Below are 18,350 nucleotides of genomic sequence, written 5' to 3'. Positions count from 1 at the left end.
AGCAGAGCCCCTCTATGACCATCTGCAATCCATCTCCAGACCATTGGATGTGTGATTGCTAATTTTGTCATGGGGTTGTGCTCATGTCACATATGGACAGAAGCAGTCCTTATTAAATCAAGCACATACACACATACCCCTACTATCTTCCATCACACAGATATAGTGATTTGGTTTTGAATGGTATAATAAATGCTAGGATTGTATGTGCTCTTTCCCGGTAGCCTAGTAATGTCCTAAGACACTCTGAACATTTCACATGGCAATGCTGTTGTCATCCAAATGTGCTATGTTGAGGTGTGGATGTACTGTATCCCTACAACAGTGTATTCCAATTTGTGATTTGAGCTACTGTATTGATGGCAGCTGTTACCATTTGATTACATGTTCTTTCCATAACAGTGTAGTAATATGCCTCCTGAAGACTGTTGCTAACAGATAATGCTATGTATATTGTTGCCTTACTAAGGCATGTGTTCTAGTACTGCAGTTTTTTAATATTCTAAACAGTTGTCATACAACTATCACAAGGACTGATGTAGTAAGGCCAGGTGTGCACGTGTATACCTAACATCTGGAAATGTTATCTGACATACAGCAATATTATGTCATACTGATTACATGGGCATGTACTTCTGGGTTCAGCCACATGTTGTAATGCTGTTATATAGACAGTTATATGGTATGTTGGGATTCACTTGCAACCTTGGTGAATTCATTGTATGTAGTATTGTGTTGCTACTCACAAGGATTATACACATTCCCCACCAGCATTCTATGACTGTCAGCATATATGTCATTAACTGCTCTGCATAAGCCACATCTACCTTAGTTGTCATGTGTTCACATATAGTGTCAGACCCCTCACACACACATTTCCACTGATGTAATGACATGAAATGGGTAATGTTGTACTACTGAGTTAACAGTTCCACTGTGTCACATGTATTTCAGGCCAAACATTAAATTTGGAGGTGATGTACAGCCTGAAGTCCAACTGTGGCATGGGTACAGCTGTAGTGTGATTGCACTGTCTCACAGATGTACCACATTGCATCAGTATTACCACTTGATAGTTTGCATGAGCACATATGGATGTATGTCAGGATTTCATGGCAGCATAACATTTTAACTGACAAAGTGAGGGTGACAGTGATCATGTAGCACATGTGTTGAGTGTTGACATGTACTTATTCAGGGTGCGCCATTTATGGTTTTGGTATGTGTACAATATTACAGTGACAGCTTCCTCGATCATTGAAACTAGACTTTGCACTGCTGTACTTTCTGTGCACATGGGCACAGTTGATGCAGTCTCACATACTACTGTACCGTTCATGATAATTGATCGTTTCTTAATTTACACATCAATTGCAGATGCTTCAGGCAATATCCATTGCTATTACATGTGGCAGATGCATAAAATACACAGCTGCATATAGGGTACCCACTCATGTGGTATTTGTAAGTGTTGTTACCCGCATGGCCAATATCTGTGTCAGCCAGGGATGCTTTAGTCAAGTGTATCGCATTTGTCACAGTGAGCTCCCACATATCTTGGCCATACATAAGTATTCTTTGGGGTGCATATCGATTAGGACTTGACAGTAAAGACTTCCCTTCAAGGTGTTCTACTAGATGCATGTGTGATATATCTTTCTGTGTTGCACCTAATAATTACACAGCCCAGTGACAACACTGATGACATGACTTAGAGTCTTACAGGTGTGGATTGTAGCTCATGTGTCATGCAAACCTTTCAGCTGGACAGGATTGCCCCTGATTTCAACTCCAGGTTTAACACTGTCCCTCTTAATCTCTCCAAAAAGTGGTCATGTTTGGGGAAGGGTTGGTGAATTCCCCTTATAGCATACTGACAATCATTGCAGTTGTACACATCTGTTCCCACAGAACATGTATAATAAGTTACACTCACATATTCTGTCAATGCCTCAGGTTAATGGTTGCAATATTTTAAAAGTGTTCCTGATTGTGCCTATTTCTGTCTCCATTTGTATATGAGTGTCTTGCTATGCATCCATGATTGGTTGAGAGCTATGCTGACGTCAGTCATATTCAAGCAAGTCATTTTGCATATCTTCATACTATGCATATACCCCCTATTGTATATACCGCCCTTGCTAAATGTCCTCTCCAGTGAGCATGTCAGTGATGTTTATATCACAAATACCCACCTCCACTGATATGTAACCTTGTGTGACCATCAGGTATATACTATCATGTGTGATGATAAGGTACTCACACAGAAGGTGTAAAAAGTAGTGCATACTGTGCTATCTACATATAATGTTATGCTACAAACGTTTCTTGGAAGTGCGAATACATTGACACGTCCTGTCTTGGAGACATTGGGATAATTAATATGCCCTCTTACTCCTTCTTCATTGTCACCTCACAGCAAGACGTTGTCCCATTCGATTCTCAGCTAGAGCGTCTTCTGTGTGGAGGCATGCGTGAATGAACATGCCTTCGTTGAAGGTTGTGCATCAGGGCTGGTAACTCGGCATGTAAAAATCCACTACCAAACATTTAGCAGACCGGAGTTCCACTGTGGCGACCCCTAATCGGGATAAGCCAAAAGACACAACAACAACTCCTTCATCCCTGTCATTCATGTCTGTGCCATTTTCATCAGCACACTTTCACTGCCTTGTGTATGTTTCATTGTATTTGCCCTTGCTCCCCCCATTCTTTCATTCTGGAAATAATTGTTGTAGTATACACTGCACTCAGTGCACTTTACTTTAATGTGGTAGTATGTAGCATACACTGCACTCAGTGCACTTTACTTTAATGTGGTAATATGTAGTATACACTGCACTCAGTGCACTTTACTTTAATGTGGTAATATGTAGTATACACTGCACTCAGTGCACTTTACTTTAATGTGGTAATATGTAGTATACACTGCACTCAGTGCACTTTACTTTAATGTGGTAATATGTAGTATACACTGCACTCAGTGCACTTTACTTTAATGTGGTAATATGTAGTATACACTGCACTCAGTGCACTTTACTTTAATGTGGTAATATGTAGTATACACTGCACTCAGTGCACTTTACTTTAATGTGGTAGTATGTAGTATACACTGCACTCAGTGCACTTTACTTTAATGTGGTAATATGTAGTATACACTGCACTCAGTGCACTTTACTTTAATGTGGTAGTATGTAGTATACACTGCACTCAGTGCACTTTACTTTAATGTGGTAATATGTAGTATACACTGCACTCAGTGCACTTTACTTTAATGTGGTAATATGTAGTATACACTGCACTCAGTGCACTTTACTTTAATGTGGTAATATGTAGTATACACTGCACTCAGTGCACTTTACTTTAATGTGGTAATATGTAGTATACACTGCACTCAGTGCACTTTACTTTAATGTGGTAATATGTAGTATACACTGCACTCAGTGCACTTTAATTTAATGTGGTAGTATGTAGTATACACTGCACTCAGTGCACTTTACTTTAATGTGGTAATATGTAGTATACACTGCACTCAGTGCACTTTAATTTAATGTGGTAATACTTGCTGTTACTGCAACATTTTCATTCCTGGTAGTCATTGTTGCTGTTCACGCAATCCTGCCAAACAGGTTTGCTCATAAATGAACTTGAATACTTCCTGTTTCTGTGTTCATGCTGCTCTGCATGGTTTCCTAGTGATAGCACTGTTGCTGGCCACAAAACCATACTTGTGTGCATGTAACTGCAATGTACAGCATGAATATGCAATTAAGGTTGCTGCTCATTGCACTTAAACGTAAACTCCATGTAGGCTTTGTGTGAAGCCTACACAGAGTTTATTGAATTCTTGGGAGAGTGTGTGCCCCCTCACTGTGTACATTTTCTATGACCACTTTAAAGGAAATTAAGTGAAATCTGTTACAACCAGAAATGTTTAAAAAATTAATTGTCAGTTCTGAGTAGGCACAAACTGGAACAAGAAGCTTTACAAGGGTTCTTTCATTCTCATGTTAGCAAATGGCTTGGGTTATTGTGAAAGTTTTGGCCAGGAAACATTGCTTCCAGGTATACTTTATATTTGGTTACACCATACAAGGCTGTATCACATAAAAGAAGTTTATGTGACACTGAGAAATTATTGGAAGAATGTAAATCATTATATACCATTTAAGAAACTTGATGACATTTTGCTATAAAACCTTTATTTGTTCTTTTGTGGCAGATCTGACATTTAGTATTGTTCAAAACGCTGTAGCATTTACCCCTTCTTTAAATGCCTTCATAGCGATGTTTTTTATTATATGTATAGTAGTAGTATTCGGGTCTATATTAGAACACCGAAGTTTCAAAACTTCGAGTGTTCTAATATCAACCCATTTTCAGCGAACGCTGAAAATATCGAAGAAACAGAAAACCAATTTTTTTTCCTAGGGAAAGAATTCAGTTTTCCGTTTCTGTTGCTTCGGTATTTTCAGCGCTGTGGTGGAAAGTTACGGGTCAGGTTCATGTAAGTGTGCGATTGTGTGGACGTGAGGGTTAGGGTGGGTTAGGTGAGTTAGGGTTAGGGCGCAGGTCAAGTAAGTGTGTGATTGTGTGGATGTGAGGGTTAGGGCGGGGTAGGTGAGTTAGAATTAGGGTGCGGGTGAGGTGACTGTGTGATAGTGACAGACCTTACGGTTAGGGTTTGGGTTAAGGTAAGTGGATAGTTAGTGGTGTATGCATAGTTTAGTGTAGGGTTAGGTGTAAGAGTTTATGTGTATGTGTGTGGATTGCTGTTTGTTTGGTGTGCTTGTGTTGTGTGTATATATTTTGGAACACCAAATTTTTTCCCTAGGAAAAAATTTGCTGTTCTGTATGTTCGATGTTTTAAATTTTCGATTAATAGGGTTCGATATTAGAACACTCGTAGTTTTGAAACTTCGGTGTTCTAATATAGACCCTAGTATTCATTTAGAAGTCATAATACTTTCAAATTTCTCAAACTATGTCAAACCACATCATGTGCTTTCAGGCAGCACTAGAAACAAAGGGAGACCAAATAAGTTTTATTTTCAGTGCTGTTCCACATTTTGGTTTGTCTCAGGAAATTTCCATTACTAAATCCATTATGTGTTCCAATGCCATAGAAAGCTGCTTGTAAAGAGGTTTTCTGTGTATCACACACCATGGTTGCTTCACTGTACAAACCACCATTCTTTTTCCCAACAACAACTTGCTTTGATACCATAAATAGATAGAAGATTCCAGTGCCGGTAAAAAAGAATACAGTCAACATGCAAATAATAACTAAATATCATACAAAATGGTGAGAAGTACGGCATTATTAAATGTAAGCTAGTACATTCTTTAGTGTTAAAACTTTAATACAGATAAATTTCTTTCGGTCTTTAGTTTTGAGTAACAGTACTTGTTTTAGTTAAATCTTGGCAAGTTTTCTTTTAACTGAAAGTCTTTTTGGGCTTTGAATGATGTTGGAAGACTTTTTTTTTAAATTAAACACCAAGACATCTCTCTGAGCTGTTCAAGTTTACCATATATATCACGTATTAGAAGTTAAAAAATGAAATGGTTTAGTAAATTTTTTGATGGTTTAGTGAATTCCCCTAAATATTAAAATAAGGCCCATGGCCTACACTGAAAAGAGGTCATGGCTTTACAGAGATCAAGATAACCATCAAAGTAAGTAAATAAAGACAGTATGAAAGATTATAAACTATAGTATGATGAGGTGCTATGCATTTCATAAACAATAAAGTAAAACCATAAGAAAAAAGACAATGTCATTTTTAGAAAAGCAGGCACAGTCTTGATACATTATTCTAGCGTTCACTGTTACTGAACATGCATCAGTGGCATTTTCCAATGCAATTCAATGTTCTATATTCAAAATATTAAAACATGCTCTTAAATATGAAATCTTGTGTTCTCTCATGTCTAACCTCACTATGGACAGTGTATGGCATCTAACTACCTACAACAACCTACACATACCTCTCAGCCTCTTAGAGCAAGAAATCTGGACAAAGCCAAAAATAATAGTGGGACAAAGACCCAAAACTAGGAACACTTTTTAAATATTGCTCTTACAAACATAGAATGTTGATAGAATAACAAGTTTTGCATTAGCATTAATTTTCTCAATGGTATAAAGTCTAAAACTCAAATATCTGTCATTATTTTCTGACTTCACCCTTCAATGATTTGCCAAAGATTTGCCAGAAAACCAAATGTTATGAGAAGCAGACCAAAAATATGAGGCAAAAATCTGAACATTCTGCAAAAATCTGTACAGTTGAGAGGTATGAGCTATACAGTATGCACTCACATTAACCTTCATCATATACGAACTGTCCCTGTTGTCTTAACCCTGAATGTTTGTAAAATGTTCAACAGAGATATCATCATATCAGCAGGAAAAAAAAAAACACCTTCAGCTGCAAATACTTCAAGAGTACATACTTAGTGCATGTGGTGAAAAACAAATAATTCTAAATATAGATACATAATTTAAACATTAACAGCAGACATTAATTATTAATTACCTTTTTCCATGCTTTTTGGCCATTGCTGTTATTGAATCATCTGTGATTTGGCATCCATTGACAGACAAATTCTGGAGGCTGAAATGAAACAGTTAAACAGAATCAGACCATTTTTGCACATTACATTAAAATGATTCTTTCTAATGCCTACTAAATGTTTTACTATATTAGTTTTAAATTATATACAATTGCAGTTGACTATGTGATATGTCAAAAGATAACATTTTCCCTTTAACTATGTTGTGTTATAATATTCTAAACAGTGCGAAGAAAAATACATTTAGCAGTGTTGAGCACTGAGGCATTTTGCATTCTAATTTACCCTGCCATTAATCCATGTTTGATAAGAGACTGAGCTTCCAGGACATCACAGTAGACATTAAAAAGAGAAGAGAAGAAGAGAGAAGTCATCTGAAGGACTGCTAGAGAGAGTGATAGATGGAGAGTTGTGCTCGTGCTACATGTTTGTCCTAAATCAAGACTTGCAGGACAGTTTCAGACTTATTGACATGTGAGTGTGACCCTGCTTTTGGAATGTTGTTCATTCTGTATGCACCTTCATAAGGAAATGCAGTACACACTTGCATGTCTATATATATTGCAGCTGTGCTACAGCAAGAGTGGAAATACTTAATGGAATCACAAAACTTCCCGCAGTGGTGGTCATGAATGTGCATGTGTGTGTGCGCATTTAGCCACACACACACACACACACACACACACACACACACACACACACACACACACACACACACACACGTGTGTGTAAGCCTGCATATGTCAATGTGCTGGCTTGTTCATAGTATTGGGTATTTTTAGCACTACTGCCGTGGTACGTCTGTTGCCTCAGAATCACAGTTGTGTCTGTATAGTAATCGAACTTGGTAACAGTATTGTAATTCATCTTCATATCACAACTACAGTACACAGTACAGCTGGCTCTGAATTGTGTTAGTGCTGCTATTTATGCTGTTTAGCTCATTTGCACATATAATTCTCACTAGCTGCTTTCTGGGTGGGCAGTAACCAATTTTTCCTTTAAATTTGCCATGCTGTTCTCTGTTAACACAATGTAAGCATTTTTAGTACTACATATTGTACCATGTCTATGAATCCTGACAAATATTTTCTACACAAACAATAGTTCTACAGCTTGTATGTGGTAGTAGTCAAACTGCAAAAAATGCCACTTACCTAGATCCAGTTTATAATAAATTAATTGAAAATACAATAGCCAGGATTCAAAGCTTATAGACAATCACAGCACAGAGCTGTGAAAAATAGGTCGGGGGAGGTGATTCAAAGACAAACATAGTATAGCTTTACTAGGATAAATATATCAATATATGCTATGTGTGCAAATAACTGCATAATGATATGGCAATTAGGTACCTGATACAAATGAGGAACAATGATTATGCACATAGTGGAGCAATTTAGAGATATATAAAGCAGGCAAGAATGCCTCAGTGTAGACTGTTTTTAAGGTGAAGGACTAATGGTGTATAGGACTCTACAATATTTGCAGTAGCAGCAGCAGCTATAGTTGCACAGTACATGCTATTGGTTACTCTAAGAGCCAGGGTCCATGATGTGGCACACTGTGGCCCTCCATGCCATCACAGATGACACTGTCAGCCCCTAGTCTACTAACACCTGATGGACTAGCAGATCATGGACCTCATCTGTAAGGATAGGGAGACCAGAGCAGAAAATGTTTTGTGATGCCCACAAACAGAACTGAGGGGGATAAGTGGACTGCCATTCCCAGTGAATACTAAGGTATGCTTTAGCCATGCTAGCTACAGGGACCTTTTGCTGATCTATGGGGCATACTAGGAATATTTTAGGTGTCAGCATTATGCAACCTGCACCACTTCCTCAACATTATACTGCAGCATTTGGAGGAACATGTATGGCTCTCGAGGACTGCAGAGGAAAGAATTAATATCTTCATTGATCCCACAATGTACATCCTACTACTCATCTCAGCCACTTCATCTTCATCACCTCAAACTTTCCCAGCTGCTCTGACTTCGCTGGCACAGAAGCACTGGTCAGACAACTGTTTTATATACTTTGCTTTTCAGCTCCTTTGGCATTAACTACCCTAACACTTTGTGGCATTTGGTTATAGTATCTCTGCTTCTAGCTTTGCTCTCCTAATTCACATTTCCCTTCTTCATACCCAGACCCCCTAGACACTTGTATCTGCTAATCTGTTCTATTTCCCTTCTATCTCAATTTTCATCTTTTTCTGATATCCCCCATTTGTTATCTTGACAGATGCCTTAACTCATTCCCTCCAATGGACTCTGGAAGTTTACACTGTAACTTCCAATGGGCAGAGCCTAAGCTTATTGATAAAATCAAATTATGTCCTCCCATTTCAAACACATTTTATATCTCTGGAACCACAGGGGTTACTAAAGAAGTGTAAATGGCAAACTCTTCATAACAAACTATTTTTATAGTGGTAATATTTTTAAAGTTCTAGGTCTTAAATTGGATTTTATAAATCACAATAAATGCACTATTAATTTTGCAATATTTTGTAAATAACTTACAATATCTCAGCAACCACTCACATTACAGACATACTGTCAGCAACATTTTGTTCACACATTTGAGAGATTTCATATGAGCAGTTCATTCTGTGCTACTTGGTTGTCAACATGTTTAGAAAAATGTGAAATTTATGACAATATAAATATTATATCAGCAGCAATTAATTGATCTTTACATGCACTACACAGAGGTCAAATATCAATACAGTTGTGTTTGCCATTGTGTAAACTTAAAGATGAAATCTTTTAACACTTTGTATGTAGCATGGTTTTGGAATTATTAACATAAATATGAACAAGCAATATTTGACACCTAGTGGCATCAGTAGTATATAACTGCAGAAATACCTGCAGGCATCAAACAGCTGTAATGAGTTAAAATGTAATTGGTTCCCATATCTATTTGCATATTGCATTACAAGCTTTCAACTCCAAAAGCACTTAGAAGACTTCTTTTTATTTTTTTTTTTGCTTTACTCTTGTTGGTTCTCCCTCATATTCAGATAATTTTAAATTATTTAAAATTATATTCCCCTCTAAGAATAACATATTTTCTATCTGAAATAAAATATGGACAACATGCTTACTAGCTTTTGACTGTAATCCTTCTTTTCTTACCAGTTCTATCACATAATATACTCTCTAAGTGTCATACCCATAAAATATTGCTTAAAGAAAAGTGTTCAGAGTCTTTTAAGATAACTCGGTTGCTCTAACATCATTGACTTTGTTCAGTCTCTTACTTCTAACTCTGCTATACTGCTCTTAAGTATGATAATAAAGGTTCATGATTTTTATTTATTAGAATATATTACTGAAACCACTTTATTAAGGAATTTAGACCTGCCTCTGAATTTTGCAATTTTCACAAATTTCCTCGAGGCTACATTTGAAATATTAATATTGTTTGAACCTCTCAAGAGGATTTTTACAATGTTTATTTTAATAAACATAAATATAACATTTTTCTCAAACTAAAACAATATGTTATCATCTTACAGACTGACTATGAATCCACTTTATGGTGGTCTTTTCATTCATCTTCTTGAGCTGATTTAGCGTCTAATTTATTACACTTTCAGGTAGGCAGTACAATGACAGATCTGTTCAATGACATTATAGAAAAGGAGGATTATCCAAATCTATGGATATGTTTATAACAAGAGTATGAAAGAATGATGTCAAAATGATCTCCCTATATATATATATATATATATATATATATATATATATATATATATATATATATTCATGCAATGAGGATAAAAAAGAGTTTGCATATTGACAGCAGGAATGGAATAATTCCTTCCTAGACTAATATGGGATGAAAAAGTGGGCATTATTAAGGGCAGATTTCCAAGGACCACTGACATGCTCATATATATTTTGTACAATGAGCTGAGGAAAAAGACCAGAGAAAGGCAGAAGTTAAAATAAAGGAATTTCTGAGGCCAATGGAGATGGCAGTTGGATGAAGGGAGGACAACCCTTTATAGAACCAAAAAGTACAACTAGGTATAAATGATGGACTTACAAATAATATTGGAAAGAGGAACCCAGCAGGGCTGTCTGTTATCATCAGGATTATTTTTAATGGTCACTGAATGGCTGATACAGAGGGTAAGGAGAAGTTGGGCGAGGCAGAATAGTGGTAGGAAAAGGAGTGGTATTTATCTTTTGGCAGATGATTGCATGGTGTTGCTTAAGGATGTCACTTAGCAGCTGCCAGGAGTGTTGGAGATGTCAGCAGTGGTTAGGACTGGAAAGTACAGTTGTGTATACTTACCATAAATGTAGATGTTCGAGTGTATTCACTGTGTCAGTCATTATATTTGGGGTTATCTGCTTGCAGTAGCCCTCAGTCGGCCTGATTAACAAAGTCTTGGGTCCTGTGTCGGTTGCTGTCCCTTCTTCCATGATATCAGGTCGTCAGGGGTATAAAACATGCAGCCAATGCCATTACATCAGTTTTTCTTGCCCCAGATGTCAGGTGCCCCCCTAATGGGAAGCAATCAAATCTATAAATACAAGGATATACCTCCAACAAGAAAGCAAATAAACCAAAAAGCTTTTAGAGCATAGTAAGTGAGACTAGAGGTATAGCCAAAATAAGAAAGGGGGCTGGAGGGAGGCTAACCAGGACTGCAACAGTGACTACACTCAAACATCTACATTTATGTTAAGTGTACACAACCGTATTATGTTCTTCATGTTTCACTGTTGCAGTCATTACATTTGGGTAGATTCCCAAAGCTAAGGTTGGGAGGAGGAATTCAAATAAAATTAGGACCAGCTATAAGGCCCTGCAAGACTGCAAACCAGCTCTGGATTTAGAGAAAATTGGCAAATGATAATGCTTGGTGAAAGTATGTACAGAACTCCAGGTAGCAGCTTCTAGGATGTCCCTAGTAGGTATGCCCCTGAGAAAGGCTGTTGATGTAGATGCAGCACTGGTTAAATGGGGTCTGATTCCCTGTGGGATAGGTTTTTCATGGTGCTTATAGCAGAAATGAATGCAGTGGCCTATCCATTTTGAAATGGTTTGTTTTGAAATAGCTTTCCCCTCTGTCCCTGCAGCAAATGCCACCAGCAGTTGTTCAGACTTCCTTTGAAGTTTAGTCCTGTCCAAGTAGAATCTAAGCTGTCTGTGCACATCTAAAAAGTGCAGTTTTCATTCCCCTTTGTTCTGTGGGTTAGGAAAGACGGTAGGCTAATTAATGGACTGATTAAGAGCCACACTGGATACCACCTTGGGCATGAAGGAGGGATTGGTTCTGAGGGACACCCTGTCTGCATAAAAGATGATGAAAGGTTCCACTGTCATAAGGGCCTGTAATTCAGATACCCTTCTTGCAGAAGTGATTGCTAAAAGGAAAGCTGTTTTCCAGGAAGAAATTTTAAATCTGCAGTAGCAGCTGACTCGAAAGTTGGAAGAGTGAGTTTCTCCAAGACAAAGTTAAGATCCCAGGCTGGAGTTGGAGCTCTCCTGGGTGGCCTTAAATTCTTGGCCCCTCTGCTTGAGCAGTGGGTTTGAGAAGAGGGGAGGCTCTGTGCTATAATGAGCTGAAATGGCTGAGGCATGAATTTTGATGGAGGAAAAAGACAAGCCCTTATGAAGCATTTCAGTCAAATATTGTAGAATCTGAGGTAAATTGGGCACTGTTGCGTTCATTCCTTGAGATTGGTTCCAGGCACAGAATCTTTTCCATTTTGCAGCATAAGATTTTCTAGTACTAGGCCTCCTTGCCTCTAAAATGATATCCATCACTGATTTACTGAGGGATGGTAAAGGAGAGATTAGGTAATTAGCCAGGCTGCTAGGTTCAGGGTTTGCAGCTGAGGGTGCAGAATCTGGTTCTCCTGCTGAGACAATAGGGAAGGAGCCTGAGGCAGGTGCCATGGAGCCAAGCATGACATACTGTGCAAGAGTGGGTACCAGTGTTGATGAGGCCAGTCTGGTGCAATTAAAATCGTCCTTGGCTTGTCCTGTTTAATGTTTAGTAGTACCTTGGAGAGCAGAGGCAAAGGAAGGAAGGCATAAACTGATAGGTTTTTCCAGCTGAAGGATAGAGCATCCACTTTCCAAGCTAGCTTGAGGGGAATCCTTGGGCAAAATTTGTCCAGTTGATGGTTCTGGGGAGAGGCAAAGAGGTCTATATCTGGGCTCCCCCATTTGCTTGTCAACATGTTGAAAATCCTTGGTTCCAGTTTCCATTTGTGTGGGTCCATAAGGTTTCTGCGTAGTCCATCTGCCAGTGTATTTAGATTTCCTGGCAGGAATTGAGCTTGTAGATTCACTTGGTAGCTCAAGGTTGTGTTCCACAAAGCCATGGCTAGTCTGTAGAGGGGGTATGAATGTGTACCCCCCTGCTTAGTTATGTACCACATGACAGTGGTGTTGTCCTTCTTTACCATTAGTCGACCTGGAAGAATGTGGTCCTTGAAGGCTGTCAGAGCATTCTGTACAGCTAACATTTCCTTTTGATTTATGTGCAGGTGCATTTGACTTAGGTTCCATTTGCCCTGAATGCACTTCCTTGCCAGGTGAGCCCCCCATGCATAGTCTGATGCATCTGTTGTTAAGATTTGCATGGCAGGGGATAATGTGAATGGTAGTCCCCTGTTTTGGTGGCACGCCTCTACCCACCAAAGGAATTCTAGGCGTAGGCAAGGTATGATAGAAATCCTTGCTTCTAGATCCTGTGAATGTTGACACCATAGGCTTTTGAGATACCATTGTAATTTCCTCATATGCAGCCTTGCATATGGAATTAGAAGAATGCAGGAGGCTATGAACCCCAAAGCTTGCACTATTTGCCTTGAAGACAGCTGGGTTTTTGTGGCAACATGTTTGAAGTAAGTTGTCAAATTAATCCATTTCTCTGGAATGAGGAAAGCAATCTGGGAAGTTATATTCAAGCTTGGTCCCAGGAATATAATTTGTTGACAGCATACCAGGTGGGATTTCTTTTCGTTTTTGGTGAACTCCAGCCAGGTCAGTACCCTTTGAACAAAGGCCAGATGATTCAAAAGAATGTCCTTGCTTTCTGCCTGAATTAGACAATCGTCCAGGTATGGGTATATTTGAATATTTCTTTGCCTGAAAAATGCAATGACTGGAGCTAGGCACTTTGTGAATACCCTGGGTGCAGTAGATAAGCCAAAGGGCAGTGCAGAGAACTGATAGTGCTTGTAGCCTGCTTTGAAGTGTAGGTATCTTCTGCAAGACTCCCTGATAGGGATGTGCAGGTATGCTTCTTTTAAGTCTAGTGTTGCCAGCCATGCATCCTTGCCTAGCATAGGAAGCAGCTGGTGAAGAGTCAGCATTTTGAAATTTGAAATCACCAGAAAGGTATTTAGAATAGAAAGGTCCAGGATAGGACACCACGTATTGCCTTTTCTGGGTACCAGAAAAAGTCTCGAATAGAAACCTTGTCCCTTTTCCTCTTCTGTTACCAACTGAATAGTCCCCATGTTTAAGAGAGAGAGAATACTTGATTTTGGGCCTCTGCCCACTGATTTGGGGGTAGATCTGGCCACCCGCTTGGCGTTGGTAACATGTGGAAATGAAATCTGTATCCTTGGGAAACTATATTTAAAACCCATTTGTCCTGGGTAATGAGTTCCCAGTTTTTGGCCTGCAGACCAATCTTTTCGCCTAAAGGAGCAGTCAGTTGAAAAGTGCTTGGTAGTTTTAAAAGCAAGTCATTAAGACAGTTTTCAATAGGGGGGAGTCTTACTACTCCCAGGTTTGGGTGCGGAAACCCCCCACTGCCTAGTCTTGTGTGTCACTTGGGACTGAATCCTGGGGTTTCTGCTGTGTCTGGGTTTGGCTTGCGAAGACCTGGCAGGGGCTGGAAAGGACCAATTTTTTGAGGACCAGTGCCTACTAAATCTAGGAGGCTGAACTTGTAAGAAATCTTTAACAGTTTGCATAGATTTAGCTTTATCTTCCATCTTTTTAAGAACTTCCTCAGCCTTGTTGCCAAACAGGCAGTCCTGATTTAAGGGAGCATCCAACAATTTAGCTTTAACATGATCAGGCAAACCCTGCTCCTTAAGCCAAGCATGCCTTCTGACATAGACACAGACAGTCTGCACAGATCCAGTAACAGCAGCCCTGCAAGAGGCATCTAATGAATCAAATCCACATTGCAAAGTATGTTTTCCAACCTGTTCAGCAGAATGTATTAAATCCTGTAATTCTTTATTTTCAGCACAGTCAGGAATTAACATCATTTTCTGTTTAAGCAATCCAATAACATGTTGTTGATACTTTAACATATGAAACTGGCAGTTTAAAGCCCTAATGGCCAAGGTTTCAGAAGTGTAAACTTTTTTACCACATCTATCCAGTGCCCTGGAGTCTCTATCAGAGGGGGTAGGATTTTTAGCAGTAGAAGCTTTAATGCCCTTGGGTCCCTGTGAAATAGTCTCTGGATCCACAATAGGATTTTTAAAAAGGAACTTGTGAGAATCAGGAACCCTGTAATATCTGTCAGGTTTTCTGGGAGCAGGAGGCAAAGAATCAGGGGCCAAACTAGATTCCGAAAAGGCATAATCAGCAATGTCTAATACAAGAGATATAGCTAAAGGCCTATGCTGAGGCAGGAGTAAGAAATCCCTAAGCCTCTTTTTCAAATCAGAAAAATCCTCGCTTTCCCAGTGGAAATCCTCCCTTAGAGTATGTAAGGTCTCACCAAAAGACACATTCTGTGGAGGGGAAGCAGAGGGAATAGAGTCCTCTGCATCAGAATCCTCATAAGTAGATAAGGGCAAATCCAGATCATCAGTAGAATCAGAAAAATCAGAATCCTGTTCAGAAGATTCATAAACAACTTCAGTCCTAAATCTCTTAGAAGTGGGAGGCTGGCTTCCTCTGATTAGAGTTATAAGATTTTCAGCCATTCTTATCATTTGTTTTTTAGGCATACAGGCCTGAGCATGCGGCCTGGGCATCGGTTTCTTAGGCATGGTTCGAGATTTTGGCCTAAATGAAGAAGGAGGCATCGGTTTAATATGCAAGTCCATAGGCCTGAATACACACTCAGAAGCCGGTGCCTGCACAGCGGGTCCGGACCCATCCAAGGTAGAGATATCCGCAGATTCCACAGTTGAAGCATCTCACGGCATACCGGACTCTGAATGGGTCTCAGTAGAGGCCTGTGAGTCAGAAATAGCAGGTATCAGGGGCTACGAAAGCACCTCGATGAGTACCGGTGAATTGGCAACTGGCTTAGGAGAAGCATCGTCGGCAGTTTTGGACCTCGGCAGCCTGTCTCTGTCTTTTTCTTTGCATTTTTTTGGAATCCTGGTAGTTGGATGGCTAACCAATGACATTTCTGGATAATTAAACTGAGAAACAAAATATTTAGAAGCAAAAATATACCGACGATGGATAGTGTGCTGATTAAATAAAGCACACAACTGACAGCAAGGTACGTCATGGTCAGGGCCTAGGCAAGGAATACAGTACGAATAAAAATCTTTGTGAGGTATTTGCTTTCCACAAGTAATGCAATTATTAACTTTTACTGACAACGGTAAGGAGCAAGAAAAAGTTTCCCCAACGGGGTACTTAGCTAGTTGAAGACTTTGGTTCTGAAACTCGAAAACGAAAATTTCAGGAGTTGGCCGACTGGCACTTGTGAACTGCTTTGGGCACCGCACGGCAAGAAAGACTGGGGTAATGGCATCAGCTGCATGTTTTATACCCCTGACGACCTGATGTCATGGATGAAGGGACAGCAAACGAAGCAGGACCCAAGACTTTGTTAATCAGGCCGACTGAGGGCTACTGCAAGCAGATAACCCCAAATGTAATGACTGCAACAGTAAAACATAAAGAACATCTAAACAGACATACAGATGTTTTGCACTCCCTGAAATGATGGGTGGATATTTGGGGCTTAAAGTTTATAAAATGGTAGCTAAGATTAGAGAGCAGAACTGGATGGATCTGAAGGTAAGGACAGGGAAAATGTTAGACACATGGACAGGTAGATCTGCCACATTTGGAGGTAGAATATAGATAGTCTGCACAATGATAATTCCACATGTACTTTATTTTGAGTAGGATGTACATATCAGACCTCTAAATAAGATTATAGCACATATTCAGCTAGTTTCTTACAGAATTGTATGGAAAAGCCAAAGAGGGAGGATTGCAAAGGACCGACTTAGGACTCACAGAAAAGCTGAAAGATTGGATATGTTAGATTGTACATGATACTTGACTGCTGTCAGTATTGTGTAAAGGCTGAAAGGCATACAGAATGAAAATCTAGAATGTGTTGCCTAGAAAAGGGGTTAGAAAACTGGGAGGCGTAAGACAATGAGCAAGCTAGAGGATGGCACTGACAGGATGATTCATAGGTTGTTAGGGTGTCAAATACAGTTCCCAGATGAATGGAGCTTTTCTCCACAGACATCTAATGAAAAGGGGCAACTTATATCTAGATGGACAATCCTGGTAAAGAAATGCTAATAAATAAATAAATATTTATTGGGTATCTATGATGGAGCTTTCTGAAGGTGTAGCAGAGAAAGCTGATAATCTAGGAAGAAAATGGCATTAGAGAGGTAAGGGACCTAAGAGATGAACCATTAAATGAATGATTTCCTTTCCCAGTTCTCAAAGACAAATATAATTTACACAGAAGACATTGTTGTTTCAAGGGATTCTTAGAGCTAGAAAGCAGAGTATTAAGGAGGGCCCATGGAAGAACAAGAATAAGCAAAAGATGCTAGAGGAGAAACAGGTAATTATCAGCTAGGCTTAACTTTACAAAAAAAAGCCAGGCAGAAAAAGTGAAGAATTGCTATCATCTACAGGCAGTGTTGGGAGTGTGTATGTGAGTTTGTTTTTGGTAAGTTGAGGGACCAGTGGAGTAAACAGGATGTAGTATGGGCATTGGAAATGAATATGAACAATGATGAAAATTTTAGAAGTCGTTGGCCCTGTGGGGGATCAGTACAGACGGATGGTGCTCACTTGATATAGGACTCCTGTAAGGATACACCAGGAAGGAAGGTATCGAATCACAGAGTGTTTCAGATGTGTGCTGGAAAATGCGGATCAGATACACATGTGGTAGGCAAGTAGGGAGGTTAAACCGCTGTGGAGGGGGGAAAGGAGGACTGGAGTAAATTACTAGGAAGAAGATACCAGATCAGTGTGACTTATGCCTTTTTGTGGTGTATCACGGGGAGGGATGGGCTGAAGATGAAAGACTGGAACCTCAGCTGCTTGCCAAGGAAGGGAAAAGGAATGATAACTAAGGCCTGGAAAGGGGAGGTTCTTAAAATTTATACAGCGAGAGAACTGAGGATCAAGATGTAGAAACTATGGAGGGTCCATACTCAATGGATGAATTTTGTTCTGTTGTAGTAAGATGTGAATATTGGATATTTGTTATATGTACTATGGAGAATACATTGTATAATATGGCAGAAAAATGTAGAATGAACATTATAATATGAAAATGTCTTCGTTAAATGATATGGTTGAAAAGTTTTATCACATAGGTTCATAGGTTCATAGGTTGGTACTAGGCTATCAGCCCTAGGGCCGATACAAGCCTAGCCATAACAATTCCCTGGCTATTTCTTCCCACACTATTTACTTCCCTGGACCCCTGTCTAGCAGGGTGACTGACGTGATCCCCGAGGTGAATTTCCTTTCTCCCATCCAATCGTCAAGGTTTCTTTTGAAGAGGGCCAAAGAGGCACTCTGCTTGAC

At 39.4% G+C, this 18,350-nt stretch overlaps 1 protein-coding gene across 1 annotated transcript in view; it reads right to left on the bottom strand.

Annotated features, from left to right (window-relative positions):
• The window catches only part of LOC122811693 (F-box/LRR-repeat protein 2-like), a 1,608,203-nt gene that overhangs the window by 604,161 nt on the left and 985,692 nt on the right, over nucleotides 1-18,350 (bottom strand). The window contains exon 5 of the mRNA XM_044083707.1: nucleotides 6,543-6,620. Within this exon, the coding sequence (XP_043939642.1) occupies nucleotides 6,543-6,565 (23 nt within the window). The 5' untranslated portion in view covers nucleotides 6,566-6,620. The remainder of the gene's footprint in view (nucleotides 1-6,542; nucleotides 6,621-18,350) is intronic.

The sequence above is a fragment of the Protopterus annectens genome, chromosome 9.part0 (genome assembly GCF_019279795.1).
Source record: "Protopterus annectens isolate FY-2018-M chromosome 9.part0, PAN1.0, whole genome shotgun sequence".
NCBI classification, from domain to species: domain Eukaryota; kingdom Metazoa; phylum Chordata; order Ceratodontiformes; family Protopteridae; genus Protopterus; species Protopterus annectens.
The sequence above is the reverse complement of the archived record's forward strand: the minus strand, read 5'-3'. Positions and strand labels throughout refer to the sequence as shown.